The sequence below is a fragment of the Haemorhous mexicanus genome, chromosome 5 (genome assembly GCF_027477595.1).
Source record: "Haemorhous mexicanus isolate bHaeMex1 chromosome 5, bHaeMex1.pri, whole genome shotgun sequence".
NCBI classification, from domain to species: Eukaryota; Metazoa; Chordata; class Aves; order Passeriformes; family Fringillidae; genus Haemorhous; species Haemorhous mexicanus.
The window spans coordinates 27,647,612-27,664,224 of NC_082345.1; the positions used below are offsets into that span (position 1 = coordinate 27,647,612).

Consider the following 16,613-nt stretch of genomic DNA (forward strand, 5'->3'; position numbering starts at 1 on the left):
GATTTTATTTTTATGTGCTGAATACTCCAAAATGTGAGCAGTTGAGCAAGCATCCAGTACATAACTTTTAAAATAGTTCTTCCCTCCCCACAATATCAACCCCATTTTTTTATCCATGTCATGCTGGTTAGATCCCTATCTCTAGTGACTTCCCAGTAAACAACACGCTGTTTGATATCGCTAGGATACGCTACCATCCTAGGAGTGAAAGAAGTCAGTGACCTGGTGAGATACCACCAACTCACAAAAACAGAAAATTCATCCAGTCATTGGCTTGTTAACTCTGAACATCAAACAAATCCTAAGCTTTAGTTTTTCAAAGCCTTTGTGGTCTTCCTCTTGCTGGGCCAGTTCAGAAGGTCGTCACTGAAGGCAGAACCGATGAAGGCAAAGAAACCAAAAAGCAGCAGATAGTACTGTCTCTGTCCTTTTAAACAAATCAAGTTCGCACAAAACAAAAGGAGACAAGGTTAAAATGAAGTTTATTAGTTTTTTTGGTTTTTTTAAGCTTTTTTATATAAAACTGTTTGTGAAACAGCTATTTTTATTCCCATGGCAGAGTGACCCCTGAAAGATGCACTAACCCCTTTCTTAAGGCCTTAATAAGAAAAAAAACATGATTTTTTTTGTTGTTGTTCCTAAAACCCAAATGTTTTAAAATTACATAATTTACAAAATAATAAAAAATTAAAAAAAAAAAAGAAAAGAAAAAAGAAAAAAAACCAAAACAAAAAAAGCCCCGACCCCGAATAACCATATAGTGTAGGCTGTTACACTGACATTCCCTCTTCCTTCCTTAGGAAAAGCAAAAATATAAAAATAAAAAGAGGGCCAAGTGGATTTACCCCAATCAGTTTGAAGATACATTGACTCCACCAACATTCAGACTTCCTTTCGTTCCCCAATCTGGCAGGTAAACCATGTCTTCCTCTCACCTGCCTTGCAAACTGAAGGCAGCTTCTTGGAATGATCTGGGGGTCACGTTGTTGCACACAGGGCAGATACTCCCTTCCCCTGCGTGGTACAAGTGTTCCCACACCAATGAGGTGTATGGGACTTAGCAAGCAGCAGCCACCTCTTACTTCATGAGTCTCAGGACCCAAGAGTCTGCAGATGTTATTCAAGCTTACATTGTTAATAGTGTTTCTCAAAAATGGAAACCTCCCTACCCCTCAGACACAACTACTGACACCAAATTACCTGCAATCATCCAAGCCTTCCTCCCACACCCTACAAACAATTCATCAGCATTTTATTTGCCTTTCAAAATTGAATTTCATCAGATGTTGTGAGAAAGAAAGCAAGAGGAACAGAGACAAGTCCTGTCTGGAGTACTCCCAGTTTTGCTGTTCTTTCCCACAAAATGTTAGGCTCCACATGCCTTGCTTTAATTTTGGATTTAATATTTACTTTAGCTATAAGTTTCTTTTTTAATTTATATGGGGTTTTTAAAATCTTAATCAAAAGCATCAAAAGGGATATAGCGCACCTTTCATTTAAAACAAAGTCTTTCAAGACTAAAAAATAGATCTTTATATATATATATATTTATCCCTCCCTCTTTAATTCCCCCCCACCTGTTTCCTTTTCCCCCTCCCCTCCCCACTGTCACTATGGAGATTGTGTCCATGGAAACAGCTGGTTCAGACTCCTTGGTCAGATTCTGTGACGTCATCAGTCTTGAGTGTGATGTAAGAATTTATGAAGGAAGTGCTGGCATTGGCAGGCACGTCGAGAGGGGGCATGGCTGCACAGTGGGAGAGATTCCATTCAGTCACGAATGTCCACCGCTTTTTATCTCAACAGCCTAACCTGAAAAACAAAGTCAAAATAATATTGGCATGGTTCCTTCCCTCCATTTGCAAACAGGCCCCTCAGGCTTTGGAGAAACTCACTCAGCAGCCTACCACAGCAGCAACACCCAGAGCTCTTTAGCTCTGTGGACTGAAAACAGATATACACAACGGTGAGTAGTTCATGAATGCAAATCCATGTGATAAAAACTCTTTGTTTAACAACCAGCAAAAAAAAAATTAATCAAGCCCAGTTCTGAAGGAGGTCTGGGATGACAGCATGATCCATACCACAATGGCACAGCACTCACCTCTACTTTCAGCAGCCAGGCAGGAGCTCACTCACCTCACGTCCGCTCCTGACACTGACCATGAGATTGGGAAAGAGAGGGGCCAAGCATGTCCCAGCATGGTGACAGCTCCTGGGATGCCATGAGGGACTGCACCCAAATCTTCCCTATGGGCCACACTGCTACCATCCAGTGGTGGTTTCCAGTGAATATGCAGCAGATAGTGAAACTAGTACCAAAATTACAGGAGTCCAGGAACCAAACCTGGGAAATTGCCAGATTTCAACAGCTAAAGGTAAAGCTGTGTGTGGTTTAACTAACTGAAGGGCAGGTGATATTTCTTTCTGCTGCTTCTTTGATCTAATTTTCATATTACAGAGACAGTTCATAGAAGGACTAAGCTTGTGATGTCTTGCAAGACAAATGTGGAAACGTCCAAGTGCTTGGCACATGTTCTCCCTGTCCAGAAATTCTCTGAGGTGAGAAAATGAACTTCAGGAGTTTACTAAGTTGGCGGAGGCTCAGCTCAAAAGAGAAACCATAAAGTTAAAATTTAATTTCTCTAAGTTAGGGCTCTCATTGTTACTCTGCGTAGAGAGACAGCAAAGCTTGAAATAGTGTATTCCTTCCTTCCCTTATCCCATACCACATGTGAGCTCAAAAGCAGTTTATTTATTTAGTAAGGTTACTTAGATATGACTCAGATAAATCCCTTCCTACCAGCTAGTGAGCTTGGGAAAAGAACTTGCACCAGACCTGATGCATATGGAAAGCAGTTAACGGAATTAGAGGTGTGCCTGGGAGCAAAGTAACACCCATGTTTGTTCATAGCAGGCAATTAAACTCCAGGAACCCTAACTAAGTGTGATGCAGAAGTCAATGCTGCTCTGATCATCAGCACACCAAGTAGATTACATCCCAGCAAGCCCAACTCTTGGCTGCAAATATCCCCCATCCAGGGGTGCCAGGCTGCAAATGAGTAGAGTCAGGCAAGCACATCCAAAGAGCAGACGGGCAAGGTCACGGAGCAGCAGCTGAAGAGGAAAGGGGGAGGTTCCCCGAGGGCTCCGGCAGCTGCCCTCTGAGGTTTCATTACCGCGCAACTGCGAGCCCTCGCTGAAGGAGTGTCAGGGCCGTGTTGCTGTCTCTGGCTCCTGTACAACTGCAGCTTGCCCATGCCTGGAATTGGTCCAGAGCATTAGGCACTGGCTCAGGGAAGAAACAGGCTCAACACACAGAGAGTCCTGCCTCATTCCTGGACAAGATCCAGAGCACCAGACTTGCTCTCACAGTCACTCTCCAGATCTGGACTTGATCCAAATGTTCTAGAGGCAACTGGCTCAGGGAGAGAGAAGCAATGAAGACAGAATACACTGACTTGCCTGGATGTTGTCCAACATGCAGGATTTTTCTGAACTTGCTAGGCCTGGGAGTGAACCAGGACTAAAACAGCCCAATAATCTCACAATTAAGTATCCATTGTATCTTACACTAAGGCCAGCAGAAGGACAGTTCCAGTACTACCTGGACTGCTACAGAATTCCCCTGAAATTCTTTAATTACCACAGTAATATAATATTTTTTTTTAAGGATCTTTTAGATTTGCATGGCTTTTATTTTGAAATGCAAGATCAGGTTGGAATTGGAGAACCTAATTTTTAATATATTCTGAACATTGAAAGGGGGTGGCTAAATAAGACCTTCTGGTAAGAATTATTTGAGGCAAAAAGTGGATTTGAAAAGAAATGATGTCTTAGAGAGATATCTAGAGCATACAGTGAATACAGTGCAGAGATTCCACAGCCTGCAAGGCCTTCAGTCAAGACATTCCTATGATATATAAAAAAAGAGCTAGCACTGGAAAATAATGCAGGGAACAAAGCTGTGTAAAGGTCTCTGGGACACAGTAATGTTCACCACTACCTTAAAGGAATGGCCCAAAAATCACTTTCCTAGTGTAAAACAGCCAGGAGAGGCACTTTGGCTGTGGGACTCTTGTCCTGCTTTAACATTATGAATTGCATTGCCTGTTACATTTTAAGGAAAAGAGAACAGCTTAAAGGAATCCCAGTGACCTTTACCATGGAAGGAGAAAGCTACTCAAATACTGAATACTGTTAAACACTGTTTACATGGTAACTGTTAAAACAACACTCCAAAGCCAGGAATGAATGCTATTAAAAATGGAAAGTCACAAACACAGCTGAGCTAAAGCAAGTCAGCAGTCAGTCTACAAAAAGTGTTTTTATGGGACACTACCTATCTTCTGCTACTGCACCAAAACCCCACAATCTTCCAATTCATCTCTCATCCTTCACACAGAACACCATTAGAAGTACTTCACAATTACTTTACTTGAAAAACAGGAAAGAATTTAAGTCAGGAGAGGTGCCTGGGAAGCAAGGGAATGATAATGAAGGAAAGGGATTACCATCAGCAGTTTCAAGAACTGACATGAAAGAGCAACTTCCCCTGCATGATTGCAAGAAAAAGACAGAGAAGCAAATAGCTTGAGTAAGAAATGCAATTGAGTAGTGAAATGAAGGCAAGAGACCTTCTTGGGCTGCAGTCTCATGGACAGGGTGCCAGTAAGTATTAATTTGAAACCAAACACTTATTTCATTTTAATCCACCCTGCTCCCTTTGAACTGCAGTGCACCTACAATTGAGTAAGAAATCCCAACCTCATCCCATTCCCTGGTGCTAACTCCCACCTCAATGCTACTCCCTCCTTGTGCCAGTCTATTTCCCAGCCACAGAGTGAACCAGATTAGGAAAATGACCCAGCTCTGATGCTAACATGGCAAAAAGCTGTTTCAGACAAATTGAATTCCCAACCAAGTTCTCACCTGGCTGTGTAATGCTTGGCCTAGACAAAGGAGGAGGCAGGAAGGAACTGCAGTGAGGAACTTGGGGCACATTACAAAGTTATGGAATTGTGACCACTTCTGGATACAGTTCTACCTTCTATGCCCATGTCTGTTTGCAAAATAGAGAAAAAAGCTGGGCCAAAAGAAATACAGTGGGGTCCTGCTAAGACTCATTTACTTATCCCTGGATCTATCTACATTTCCAGAAAATGGGAATCCTGGGTTACAATAATCCTGAACTCATCAATATTATTTATTCCTTCCATATAGAATTTAAGATACTCACTTTATTTATACAGAAGCTTACTTACTACACTGAGACTCACAGAAAAAACACCTTCAAATCCGTAGGGACATGACACAAAAGAAGATTTCTGCCACTCATTTAGCTGAGAGAGTAATCAGGCAGTTGTAACAGCTAACAAGCTAACAAGCTGTGCCTTTCATTGTTTAACAGAAGGAACTGCTGCAGAAATACAAAAAAATTAACAGGATGGTAGCAGAGGGAAAAAAATATTACCAATTTTCAAAAGCACCTTAATTTCTCACAGAAATGGGGAAGGCACTGGATATAAGACAGCAGGTGGAACTGGAAGCTCTCCCCCACTCACCTGTGCTTGCTTTTATATCCATTCCCAGGAGTACACTTCCCCCCTCACCCCCGCTCCGACTGCTCTGTGCTGAGGCTGCCTTTCAGCATCTTGTTCTGCAAGGAGGGAAGAGAGCAAGGAAGGAGGGGCTGACGAACCAGCAAGCCAAACAGAGGAGGAAAAAGAAAACGAGGGAGAAACGGAAGACGGGGGTAGGGAAAGGGAACATACAGGAAGTGAGAGAGAGAGAGAGAGAGAGAGAAAGAAAAGTCAGTATTGGAGCCAGAAATAGACTTTTCAGACAGAGTTTTCCCCAAGACAAAAGCAGGTAATTCCACAAAAGTAGAGTCTGAGATATGAAAGTCAGGTTAATTTTAAGAAACACAGAATTTAACACAAAAAGGCAGAACAAGCTGAGAAGCATCACTTGAAAATTGCCCAAACAGATGGCTTAAGACAATCTAAGATGGCTGAGCCACCAAAAGGTGAGGTATCCCATCCCTTTCATGGCTCAGCATCCTCATCAGGTCTGTTGCAGCCTCACTTGCTGTGATGCAGACAGAGCTGTTTGGATCTGTGAGAGGAACCCTTCAAAAGATGACAGTTTTCAGACAGCATTTTCCCTGTGATAAAAGCTGATATTTTGCATAAGTAGCACATTCAGGACATGGATGGTTGAAGCATCAATCCTGACAGAAGGAAATGGAAAAGCTCACTGGGGAGCACATGGAAAAGCAGGACCAGTCCCCTCTGGACTCGGCTTGCTTATGCCCTAAGTGTCAAGCACAGTTAATGAGGCAAGAAGCACCTCTGCTCTCCAGGAGCTGCTTACTGTGATGAAGTGTATTTACCGGTGTGAGGCACAGGCTGCCAAAGGATAAGAGGCCCTGTACTGGGGGACTTAATGCTGGAGATTTATAAAGTTAGCTCCTCCACCCATTAGCTACAGAAGAGCAGAGAGAGCTATGAGACTGTTACTAATTTGCTAACAGTGCTAAGCTGGTGTTACCTAAAAGCATTGCTTTCAACAGACTAATTCAAAGTCTTTCTTCCTCTCAATTGCTCGTATTCATATCATGCAAAAAAATGGATGCAATTTGTTCTCCAATCATTCTAGAGCAATGGTTTTCAGCCTTCCTGTTCCTGCATTGTCACTGTCTGGAATTCCCCTTTCCAGCCACTACAATGGAAGGAACAGAGTGAGCTTATATTCTGCCCTGCAGAAAGATTGGGAACAAATCAGTAATGATCAGTGAAATACACAGTGAGGGCAGAGAAAGAAAGCAAAGAAAACTCTACTTGGCTTCAAAGAAATTATTTGTGTCTCTACTAAGCAAAAGCCAACAAACTTCAGTGTCAAACAAAGGCTGCTCGTGTTGAAGTTATGTTTTTGATGCAATAAAGAAAGTGATCTCCAGTGGGATGGTTCTGAATAGAGTTCAAAATTTTATTGCCTCACGAAGAACCGTTATAAACTTCATTGGTAGCTGTCCCACTCCCATCCTTCAAGATTACTTTAGAAATCTATGTGCCTTCTCAGAATTTTCTCTGAAAAGCTGGATTCTTTGCCTGAATCTAAACCAGTTCTTTCCTTTCATGGTTTGAGCGCCATCACTGCAAAGTGCTCGCATATAGCAGCAGTGACCCAAGCCATCTAAGTAACACTCTATTTCCCTGGAATACTTCAGGCAACAGGCAGCAAAAATAAAACAGCCTCCAAATACACAACCCTCTGTAATACTTTAACCCCAGCTGGCAACTAAGTACCAAAAAGAAAATAACTATCCCATCCAAACCCAGGACATGCTCCAATTATCTTTATCCAAAGTTGAGCAGAGGGTGGCACTTAGGCAGTTACATTACACAGAAAGGGGAGCTCATCCTTCCCGTTTTTGTTTGGCAAGATCTGCAGGTTCTTGTAGCATTACTGCATTAATTTAAGCCTGCAGTACATTGTCAACATTATTCCACAGTTGTTGCAGAATAATTTATTTTCTTTTATATAATGAAAAGTAGGCCAATTCTGGATAAGAGTCTGAGTGTGCACTGAATCTTCCAGCGCATTTTAAATACGTGTGTATAAATACATCATTTTGTGGTAGAACATCCAGAAAGGAACATGAGGCTAATTCCTGTATGTTTACAAAAGACAGATTAAGAATAAGCTCTGAAAACAAAAGACCACCAGATGTCAGTCTAATTCTAGGCAGGGATCTGAAGACAAGAACTAGATGGAGACTAATCCCTGCTAGAAAGCAACACAATTCTTCCCTATTATCATTTCCTTTTCAGCACAAGCCATCCAAACTCTTGCCCAATTCCTGTTGTATTCAACTGGCAACATGAACAGTTGGGGTTTCTTTCTAGATACTCTCTGACCATTTAAAACTGGAAGACTGGTATCTACAGCCTCCCAGGGGTGTATCCTCCCTTAAGGGCTGGGAGGGGTATTCCCAGCACTGTATCCCATTACCTATGCTACAAGAGAGTATGTGTTGTCTACCTTGTCCCCTCTTGCCATGCAGACAGCTCTTTGCACCACTGTGTTTGTAGGCTCCGGGCACAATCATTAAGGACGCCCAAACCCTGGGCAGAAGGAGCACAGGGGTCTTCTGATGAACCAAAGATGTACAGAACAACTCCACAGATCCACTGAAGGCTGAGTGGCTGGACTCAGTCCAGTTACTACTGGTAAACTAGAACAAGATGTTTCCAAAAACCAAGAGAACTTTTTCATAAAGTCATTTTTCTTCTTCCTTGCATCCTCAGTAAATCCAAGGAGAAAACCCGACAGTTCAATGAGACATTCAAGCAGGAATAGGAAGCGACATACTGATTCTATCACAGAATTCAGGAAATGAAGCTAAGCTTTCTGAAAAGTCATCAAGGACCCAAAGAAACACTGAGCAGATGGAACAAAAATTTTATCTTCCTAAACTTGTAGTCTTCTTGAGTTGATGTTTGCCCCCAGAATATACCACAAGCATATATCACAGAATAATTGAACTAAAAGCATCTCTGACTACAGACATTATCCAGATAATAAAATTACTAATCCAAATTTAGAAACCAGAAGAGGGCAACAAGAGACCCAGGTATAATCCAGGAGAGGATTCTTACCTTGTGCTTGGGGCACCTCACTGAGAAATTCTCTTCGTTTAGTAAACAATCTAAAAGAGGAGAAGACAGCAATGTATTATTTTTTTAATGAAAACCAACTTGAATAATACATCACATGTGTTAATCTTGCCTCACAGGTACACATTTTTCATTCAAAGATCTCTTCTAGGAATACTTTGTCAGTATTGCCTGATCTGTGTATTATTAGCAGGTTCATTGCCTAATGCCTGATCTGTGTATTATTAGCAGGTTCATTCCTTCCACCCCCAAAGTTTTAGCAAATGAAGTAACTGAAAAACCCCTCCCCCCCCGCCTTCAGCTATTCCAGCCTTCTTCACTTTAGCACACAGAAGATGGACACATTCATCCAATCTGAACAGACAATCCCTGCATTTCACAGTACAAATGCTGCCTTCCACCCTTACCCCAAGGCCCTGCCAGCATCAGGGAGAGCAGGGGTGTGTGTCTCTAGGTATGGCTGTATACAGTTTACTTGCAATCTCAAGTCCTGGTGGTAAGTTTACACTGTGACCCTATGTCTGGTAGTCTGGTCACTCATGCTGCTGTTAGATCTGCTTTCATTAATCTCATATGTAAAGTTTTTATGATCTAAAAAATAGTTCCGTTAATTATTTAAACATATTATGTAAAGTGAGGCACCTATATGGAACTGCTTATTTAGGAACAAATTAAGCAATGCTGCCATTTGCAGAGCACTTATTTAGCAGCACTGCCAGCGTACGGATTGCTTCTCCTCGCATCCCCCCCTCCCAGACTGTGCCTTTAAGTGATGCAAGTCGGCAGCTCCCAGAACTTCAGCCACAGGAAAAACCAGCACTCCCCTCAGCACTCAGCTGCCCCTGGGCACCCTGAATTGCAGGGTCACCACTCAACCTGCCCAAACGCCTGACACTGCTCGGTTCCAATCACCTCTTGCAGCAGAGGCTGACCCAAGGCTGTCACCTCATGAGCAGGACCAAGCACCCATCCCCACCTCAGCACGACTGAGCAATGCTGCCCTGGAGAACTGAGCAAGGTGCTTCTGACCTCCTGCCTACTCCAACACACCCCAGGAGCTCACAAGTAGAGAAGTGCAACGGTAACTAAGAGGGGCTAATTTAAAACGCTCTTAAGTATGTAGCATAACCAGTGCTACCTGCTGTTTCAATCTGCTGGAAGAGTTTAGCAGACAGCAGGAGACTGGAACTAAAGCTTGAGGGAGAAGCTTTCTAGATACCCAAGCTTTGGCAGAGCATCCTTCTGCTAGGGAATGCTTAATGTTTCAACATGAATGCCTCTGGCCTGAATCAAAGGGAAACAGCATGCAAGAGGCTAAGTTACTTGAGAGATTTTAGCAAAGGGGAGTAAAACCCTTAATCCTGCCACAGATAATTTCAAATGCAGCATTAGCAAGTCACAAGAAATAAATAAAATGTCTTCTCATTATAAGGGCAGGAATCATACATTTAGACTACAGCATGAATTATCACTGCATAATACAGCAATCATCAAAAATATACAGAGCAATCATCAAAAACATACACAGTATGTTAGAACAGAATGGAGTTTTCTTCTTTGTTGGAAACCCAACATTGGTAATGAATGCAGTTCTTTAGCTAGTACATCAGAAAGGAAGAGTGTACAAGGATGAGGAAGAAGTGCCAGAAACCTTGTACCTAATGCCTGGTCTGTGTATGGAGCTCTATTTCTTACTAAGGTCAGCATTTTTGTTGCAAATACTAATAGCAGATCCAATTAATAGCAATTTTTTTTGTTTCTGTTAAAGGACAACTATGAAAAATGTCATCAGCACACTGCAGAAAATCAGCTGAATACCAATAAGGCAGAAATTGTTCATCATTACAAAGCTGGCCTGGATTTTGGTTAGCAGTTCCAAGTATTTTATATAACAGATTACAATTTGTCATGAAGTCAGCAGACACAGAGCTATGATCAGCTCATTGTAGCAGAAAGCAAAAAGAACCGAGACTCGTCCTTGTTTCCACAGATTTTTCTCCATAAAGTAGTCAGGGAAAACCTAAAACACTTTTAATAGAAGCAATTATTCTTCTGTAAGCTTCATACTTTTGTCTCACCCTCTGTGTTCTGCCTGTTACTCATCTTTAATGATACTTGTGAAGACACAGGATTTCTGTTCTCTGAAAATTCATTTTATTTTCCTGTTAATCTTTTCCTAATTTACAGTCAAAAATCTTCTGTAAGTGGAACTGCCTGCGATATATGTTGTAGGGACAAGTGTGCTGCAACCATCAGGATTTGACTCCAGGTGGGGAGGAACAAGCAGAGGGAGAGAATATAAAATTTCAGAAAACAAAGATCTTGTTTCCATGGAGACATCCCTAGGACTAAGTTATCTTGATACATCAGCGGCTCTTCATAAATTTGGACAGATGAAAGCCAAACACAGACAATGTTAACCACAGTCATTTCCATATAAAAATTACTTAAGTGGCACTACTGATCTTGATTTTTATGTAAACGGCTAAGAAATGTTCAGCTCTCTCACACCCTATATTGCCAAAGACTATTTTCTATGAAAGGAAATTAAAAGACAGCCTGAATTATCTATATAAAAGCATCCATATGTACAAACTGGCAACTTGCAAACCCACGTGCCTTGCACAGCACTCCATTAGCAACAGCAGGGCAGAGCCTGGCCCCTCACCAGGGTGTGTTGGACACCGACCACTGGTGCAGGAGGCAGAGCCCCGGTCCCACCCCAGGGCTGCCTTCAGTGCTGCAAGGAGCCATTTGACACATTGCAGCCTCCAGCCCTTTCCCAAAAACGTACTGCCTTTCACAAGGCACAGTGACTGACTGGGACCAACTTCTAACCCACACAGATGCAAAGGAAGAAAGGCTTCAGCTCACACTGCAACTGCTTCGAAATACAACACGGGTATTTCATCTCAACTAAGGCACGGTCACTTCCAGGAATTCAGGCAAACCAAGTGTGTGTGACTCAACATACCCTAAAAAACACTCCACAAGTGTTTTCTGTTTGGCTTTATTTCTCTGAGATACAAAAACAGTCATACATATTCCAAAAGCCTGAAAACCCTTGTAAATGTTAACACAAACTTCTGAGGATTCAAGAGAGATCTGTGACAGATCCTAAATAAAGCAAGGTGGCACCATCCTTCAAAGCAGGATGGTCGATTTCAAAATGGAACTACCACTGAGCTCAAGGAAGCTGAGAAGCACCTGTACAGTTTCACTACAGAAAGACAGTAGAACTGCAAAACCAATAAAAAGGGTTTACAGGCTGAGCAAAGAGAAATAATGTTGATTTGTTTCCCAAGGAAGCCTACATTTTCTGCTCAGTCATAAATGAAAACCAGATCTTATCCCACATAGCTTGCTTATTTCCTTTATACAGATTTATTGGAAGAGTGTCTGTAGATTAAGACAGCTTGATTACACCCACAGATAAAACCAACTGCAAACAAGGTCTTTTACTGTCACACCATCAGGCCGAAATTTTAAATGCTGAGAATCTACTTCAAGCTGGGGCTTTTTTATTTGTTTTGGTTGAAAACTTCAGCTGAAGCAGCCCAACGATTTCCTTAAAACTCTTTCTTGGAAAAAGTTATTCCGCACATGATAAACATCCCAGGATTTTTTCTCTGAAAAGCTCTACAATATCCTGATTTTCAGAAGGACCTGGACTTCAGCTAAGGCATTCCCTTGCCAGCTACCACAAAACCAGCAAACAGAACTCCTTGAAAAGCAATATGGGGATTTTCATGTGCACATCCTTAGAAGAGGCCTGTTAGATTTTAGTAGCTAGGTACTTTTAAAAATTCCACCAAATATACTTCTGTTTGGGGGTGATCAGGCCTTTCCTGTAAACGAACTTCTGCCCTCAGATGCAGGCACCAGTCCCAAAAGCAGTGAAGCTGTGAGGGGACATTTCTAAGACTCAAGCAACCCAAAAGAAGAAAGCGACCATTTCAAAACTGCAAAATGGGAAGCACTAATCCAGCAGGTAGAAGTGAAAACAGTACTGAGAGAGGCAGCCAAGATACAGAAAGAATGGAGGCTAGCAGGAGGGAGACCAGTGCTACTGGAAGTCAGGGGCAGGGAATTAAGGATGAATGCCAGCAGGAGGCTAAGACAAAGAGCTGATTGGAAAAAGGCATAGAAAGGTGAAGCAGAGAATATAAAGGACAATATACAAGAACAAACCAGGACTAGCAGGGTGAGGTGTAACAAGGAGCTGAGTTGGGAGAACCAAGTGGCAGTAACAAAGCCCAGAGATGATAAGGAGCTAGAAAAAAGAAAGGAGAGAAGGAGGTGAAGCAAGGGCAGAGAGGAGGAAGCCAGAGTGAGAGCTAGAAAACTGGAAAAAGGAAAAGTCAGAAAGAATTAGGAGGAATTGGGTCTTACAAAGAGACTGGAGTAAGAAATTAAGGAGAGGCCTGAGACCAGCAAGATAAAAGACCTGTGGCTGGTATGAGAAGTCAAAGAGAAAAATACATCGGACATACAGATGAAAAGGAAGAAATAGATAGGAAAATGTATTTAAAAAGCATCAATGAAGTATTTTGTTCTCACTAAACCATACTCTTCCTGAAGGGAAACCAGAGACTCACCAGTTTTACAAACTCCTCTGCTATTTTTTAAATATGTTTGTGAAACTTACAGTCCAAGTATCCCATCTCCATACAGCTCTTGCAATTTATTACTGCCGTATTACTCAAAGGAGGGAAATTAGCTTGGAATTGTGCACTCCAACAGATGGCCACATGACAACATGATGTCTCATAACAAAATTAAAAGAAGTAAGCATAGCCTTGGAACTTGAACACAAAAAGCTACTCTAAAAAAATCTCACAGGTTGCAAAGTCAAGACAAAAGTGAAAAAAAGCCAAGTTTAATCTAAGCCAGGTCTACACATTATATAGCAGACATGTTACATTTAAATTGGACTAAATAGTATGATTATATACTGGGTTTTGTACATGATGCTGTCTCTTCCATGCATGACACACAACTGCTCTTGGGAATCAGTCATGACTGTTCGGTACATTTCTCATTTTGGAGAATCCTACACTTGCTGAAGTGGAGTAGAGTTAATATAGCTGAAGAAAAAAGAGATTATCTGAATTTTGGTATCAGAATTTAGAACCCAGAAAATGCTACATATTGTATCTAGTAAAACATGAATTTAAATTAAGCCCTCAAATTATTTGAAACATTCACTATAATTTTTGTTTTTTCATGGTACTGAAAAGGGCAAGTCACAAATCAGAAACAAATATATACTAAACACAACATGAATGTGAATCTGATTGGTGATTGTGTGTCTCAAACACACTGTACAAAAGCAAGTTTATTAATGTTCACGAAACTCTCAGGCATGACAGAGATGAACATCACAGGAAATCTCCCAGTTCTACCTTCAGAACTGAGAAGGAATCATCTGCAGCATGACAGAGATCCAGCAAGGACAACATATGTTCATGAATGAGTACCTCTCCATCCTCCAGGCTGAGGTAGGGCCTTATGAAAAGCCGTATCAGCCTTTAATTAGGTGATTACTGTAAGATAGATTCATAAAAGACCAACACTACAATTACATGGACACCCTTATTTCTGGTACTTTTTGAGTATGTAATTTTTGCAACCTGAATAATCTTTCTTTCATGTGAAGTCAAGGACTCTCTCTCTGATAGTAGTACTGTGGTACTAGAATATTCCACTGCAATGTTAATTTTAAAATAACATTCCGATTAGAATAAAATGCACATCTCCAATAGGGTGGGACTTCACAGTGAGAGGTGCAGTGCAGTAATACAGAAATGAGCATCATTCCTACTTCAAATACTCTAACATTTGGAAGACAGCATAAAATGGGTGGTGAACAAGTGGGTTGCTGCAGAATTGGAATAACAAACAGGAAGCTTGCAATTATTTTCCAGTCTAGAGTTGTAGTCTTGAATCCTTTCCTGCTTGTTATCAGACCACGTTTTGTATGACAGAAGTGAGTTACAAGGGACTGGAAAAGTGGGGTATTATTTACTCTTAGGTTGAATTCTTTTTTACCCCAGAACAAAGTTTATCTCCATGAAAAACTGTCATTACTGCACAAAACCCACCAAACTCACAAGCCCAGGCTCGGAGCTAGAAATAGTATCATGCAAACAATTAGCTTATATAAGGATGAAATTGGACCTACTCAAGAGACTGGCTGAAGTGCTTCTTAGAAGAGAGAAGGATGGTTGTGCTGCAAATGGTACTGATGATTCTACAAACACAAACACTTGAAATCTTTACTAGGACCACCCATAGGAATATAACCCTGAAAGAAGAAACCCCTTGCTGCTGACTTACATCCTTTTAACAAAGGGTTTCTATTTTTGGCAAGAAAAGAGTGATCAGTTCTCACACTGCAGCCAAATTTCAGTCACTGCAGCTGCACTCCCCCAAACCAGGCTGCTTCTGCTCTTTCAGGCAGATTCTTTTTTATTACAAGCTCCATCTTGTCCCAACCTGTTACTGTACGCTGTTTATTGCATGCCTTTTCTCGCCATTTTCATTACTTTATCTTCACAGCAGGAGAAAAACTGAGAGGAAGTAATTTGTAAAATACCTCAGAATTATTTTGTGTAGTATGATTTGAGTAATTATGGAATTCAGTTGTCATTTGTTCCTACCTGCATCGATGGCACATGGGTAATGGTATCGGAAGGAGCAGCCTTTGTTGTAGCAGCCTAAGGTGGCTCCTGGTTCCTGGCAATGGGAACATTTCTGAAAGGGAAACCAAAAAACAGTAATGAAGATTGCAGCCATTTTTCTGAATACCTGTATTTTCCTGGGAATTTTATCAACCAGCACTATTACTTCATAAATCATGTTTATTCCAGAACAATTTTTTTGATAAATCATGTTAAACTCTATCTTTCTACACCACACCAAAAAGATCTTTCAAACAAGTAACAACATAAGCTCTTTCAAACTATGAACTTTTCAGTTGTGCTACGCAGGCAAGAGATACAAATGTTCAACCATTCAGAAACAATTTGAAATACTTCTCAAATCTGTTTTACTGGCCTGTGTTTCAGTACCTGACAATGACATCACTATTAAAATAGGAGGAAAAAGAGTGGCTTTGAACCTACAGGAGCTTTAAAAGGAGAATTAGCATGACAAATAATGATTTATAAGACACCACCATAAAAGTAATTTGGTTACATCATTCTCACTATCACTAGCAGCTGAAGATGATCATGGCCAAGTTCAATGTTTTTTCACAGGTGATCAGAAAAGGTTTATCTGGAGCAGGAGAAGATGCCATCATGGCAAAACACCTCATCATCACAGAAATGGCACATGTCCAAAAAGCACAATTGCAGTGCAACAAGGATGCTCATACAATTACTGTCAAAGTAGCTCAGACTCATCTGATGACCACGTTCAATTTTCATTAGTTAAATCCTAGCTCAACTAGTCAATGATGTATTCGACCATAATATCAGACAATTGTGAAAGCAGAAAGAAAGTCTCTCACCCGTTTACTTCATCCTGAATGACTTAAGAAATGACCTAAAGAAGTAATTCTAGAGCACATCTCATTGAGATAGCTGTTTTATTTCTTGAATGTATACACTAAGTGATTTTTGTTAACTAATCTGATTCTGATGAAAGCTGATTTCTGACAGGTTGACATTTCTCCCCTAAAAAAAGATGTAGCCATACCTGGTAGAATTCACCAAATGCTAGGAGACTGCTACTATTTAAAAATTAAGAAGTGAATTAACTAGTGGCAGAAAACAAAGAGAGGAACTACCATAATTTTTGAGTCACACTTTAAAAAGACAGGAATTTTGTTTATTCTGCTAAATACAACCAACACCATAATAAAGCCCTGTATAATTGGTACAATTCACCTTGAATTCAGGCTGTGAGAAGTTCCCTTTGGTCCCT

The 16,613-nt window shown here is 41.0% G+C and overlaps 1 protein-coding gene across 5 annotated transcripts in view; it reads right to left on the reverse strand.

The window, feature by feature from the left end:
- Positions 1-465: 465 nt before the first annotated feature.
- Positions 466-16,613, reverse strand: part of TCF20 (transcription factor 20) — a 130,162-nt gene continuing 114,014 nt past the window's right edge. For 4 of the 5 annotated variants that reach the window (XM_059846567.1, XM_059846563.1, XM_059846565.1 and 1 more), the window contains 3 exons: positions 15,344-15,437; positions 8,664-8,713; positions 466-1,812 (listed from right to left, as the gene is read on the reverse strand). In XM_059846567.1, the coding sequence (XP_059702550.1) occupies positions 1,795-1,812; positions 8,664-8,713; positions 15,344-15,437 (162 nt within the window). In that variant the 3' untranslated portion in view covers positions 466-1,794. Of the gene's footprint in view, positions 1,813-5,564; positions 5,693-8,663; positions 8,714-15,343; positions 15,438-16,613 lie in introns of all 5 variants that reach the window. The other variant, XM_059846568.1, reaches the window with a different exon arrangement.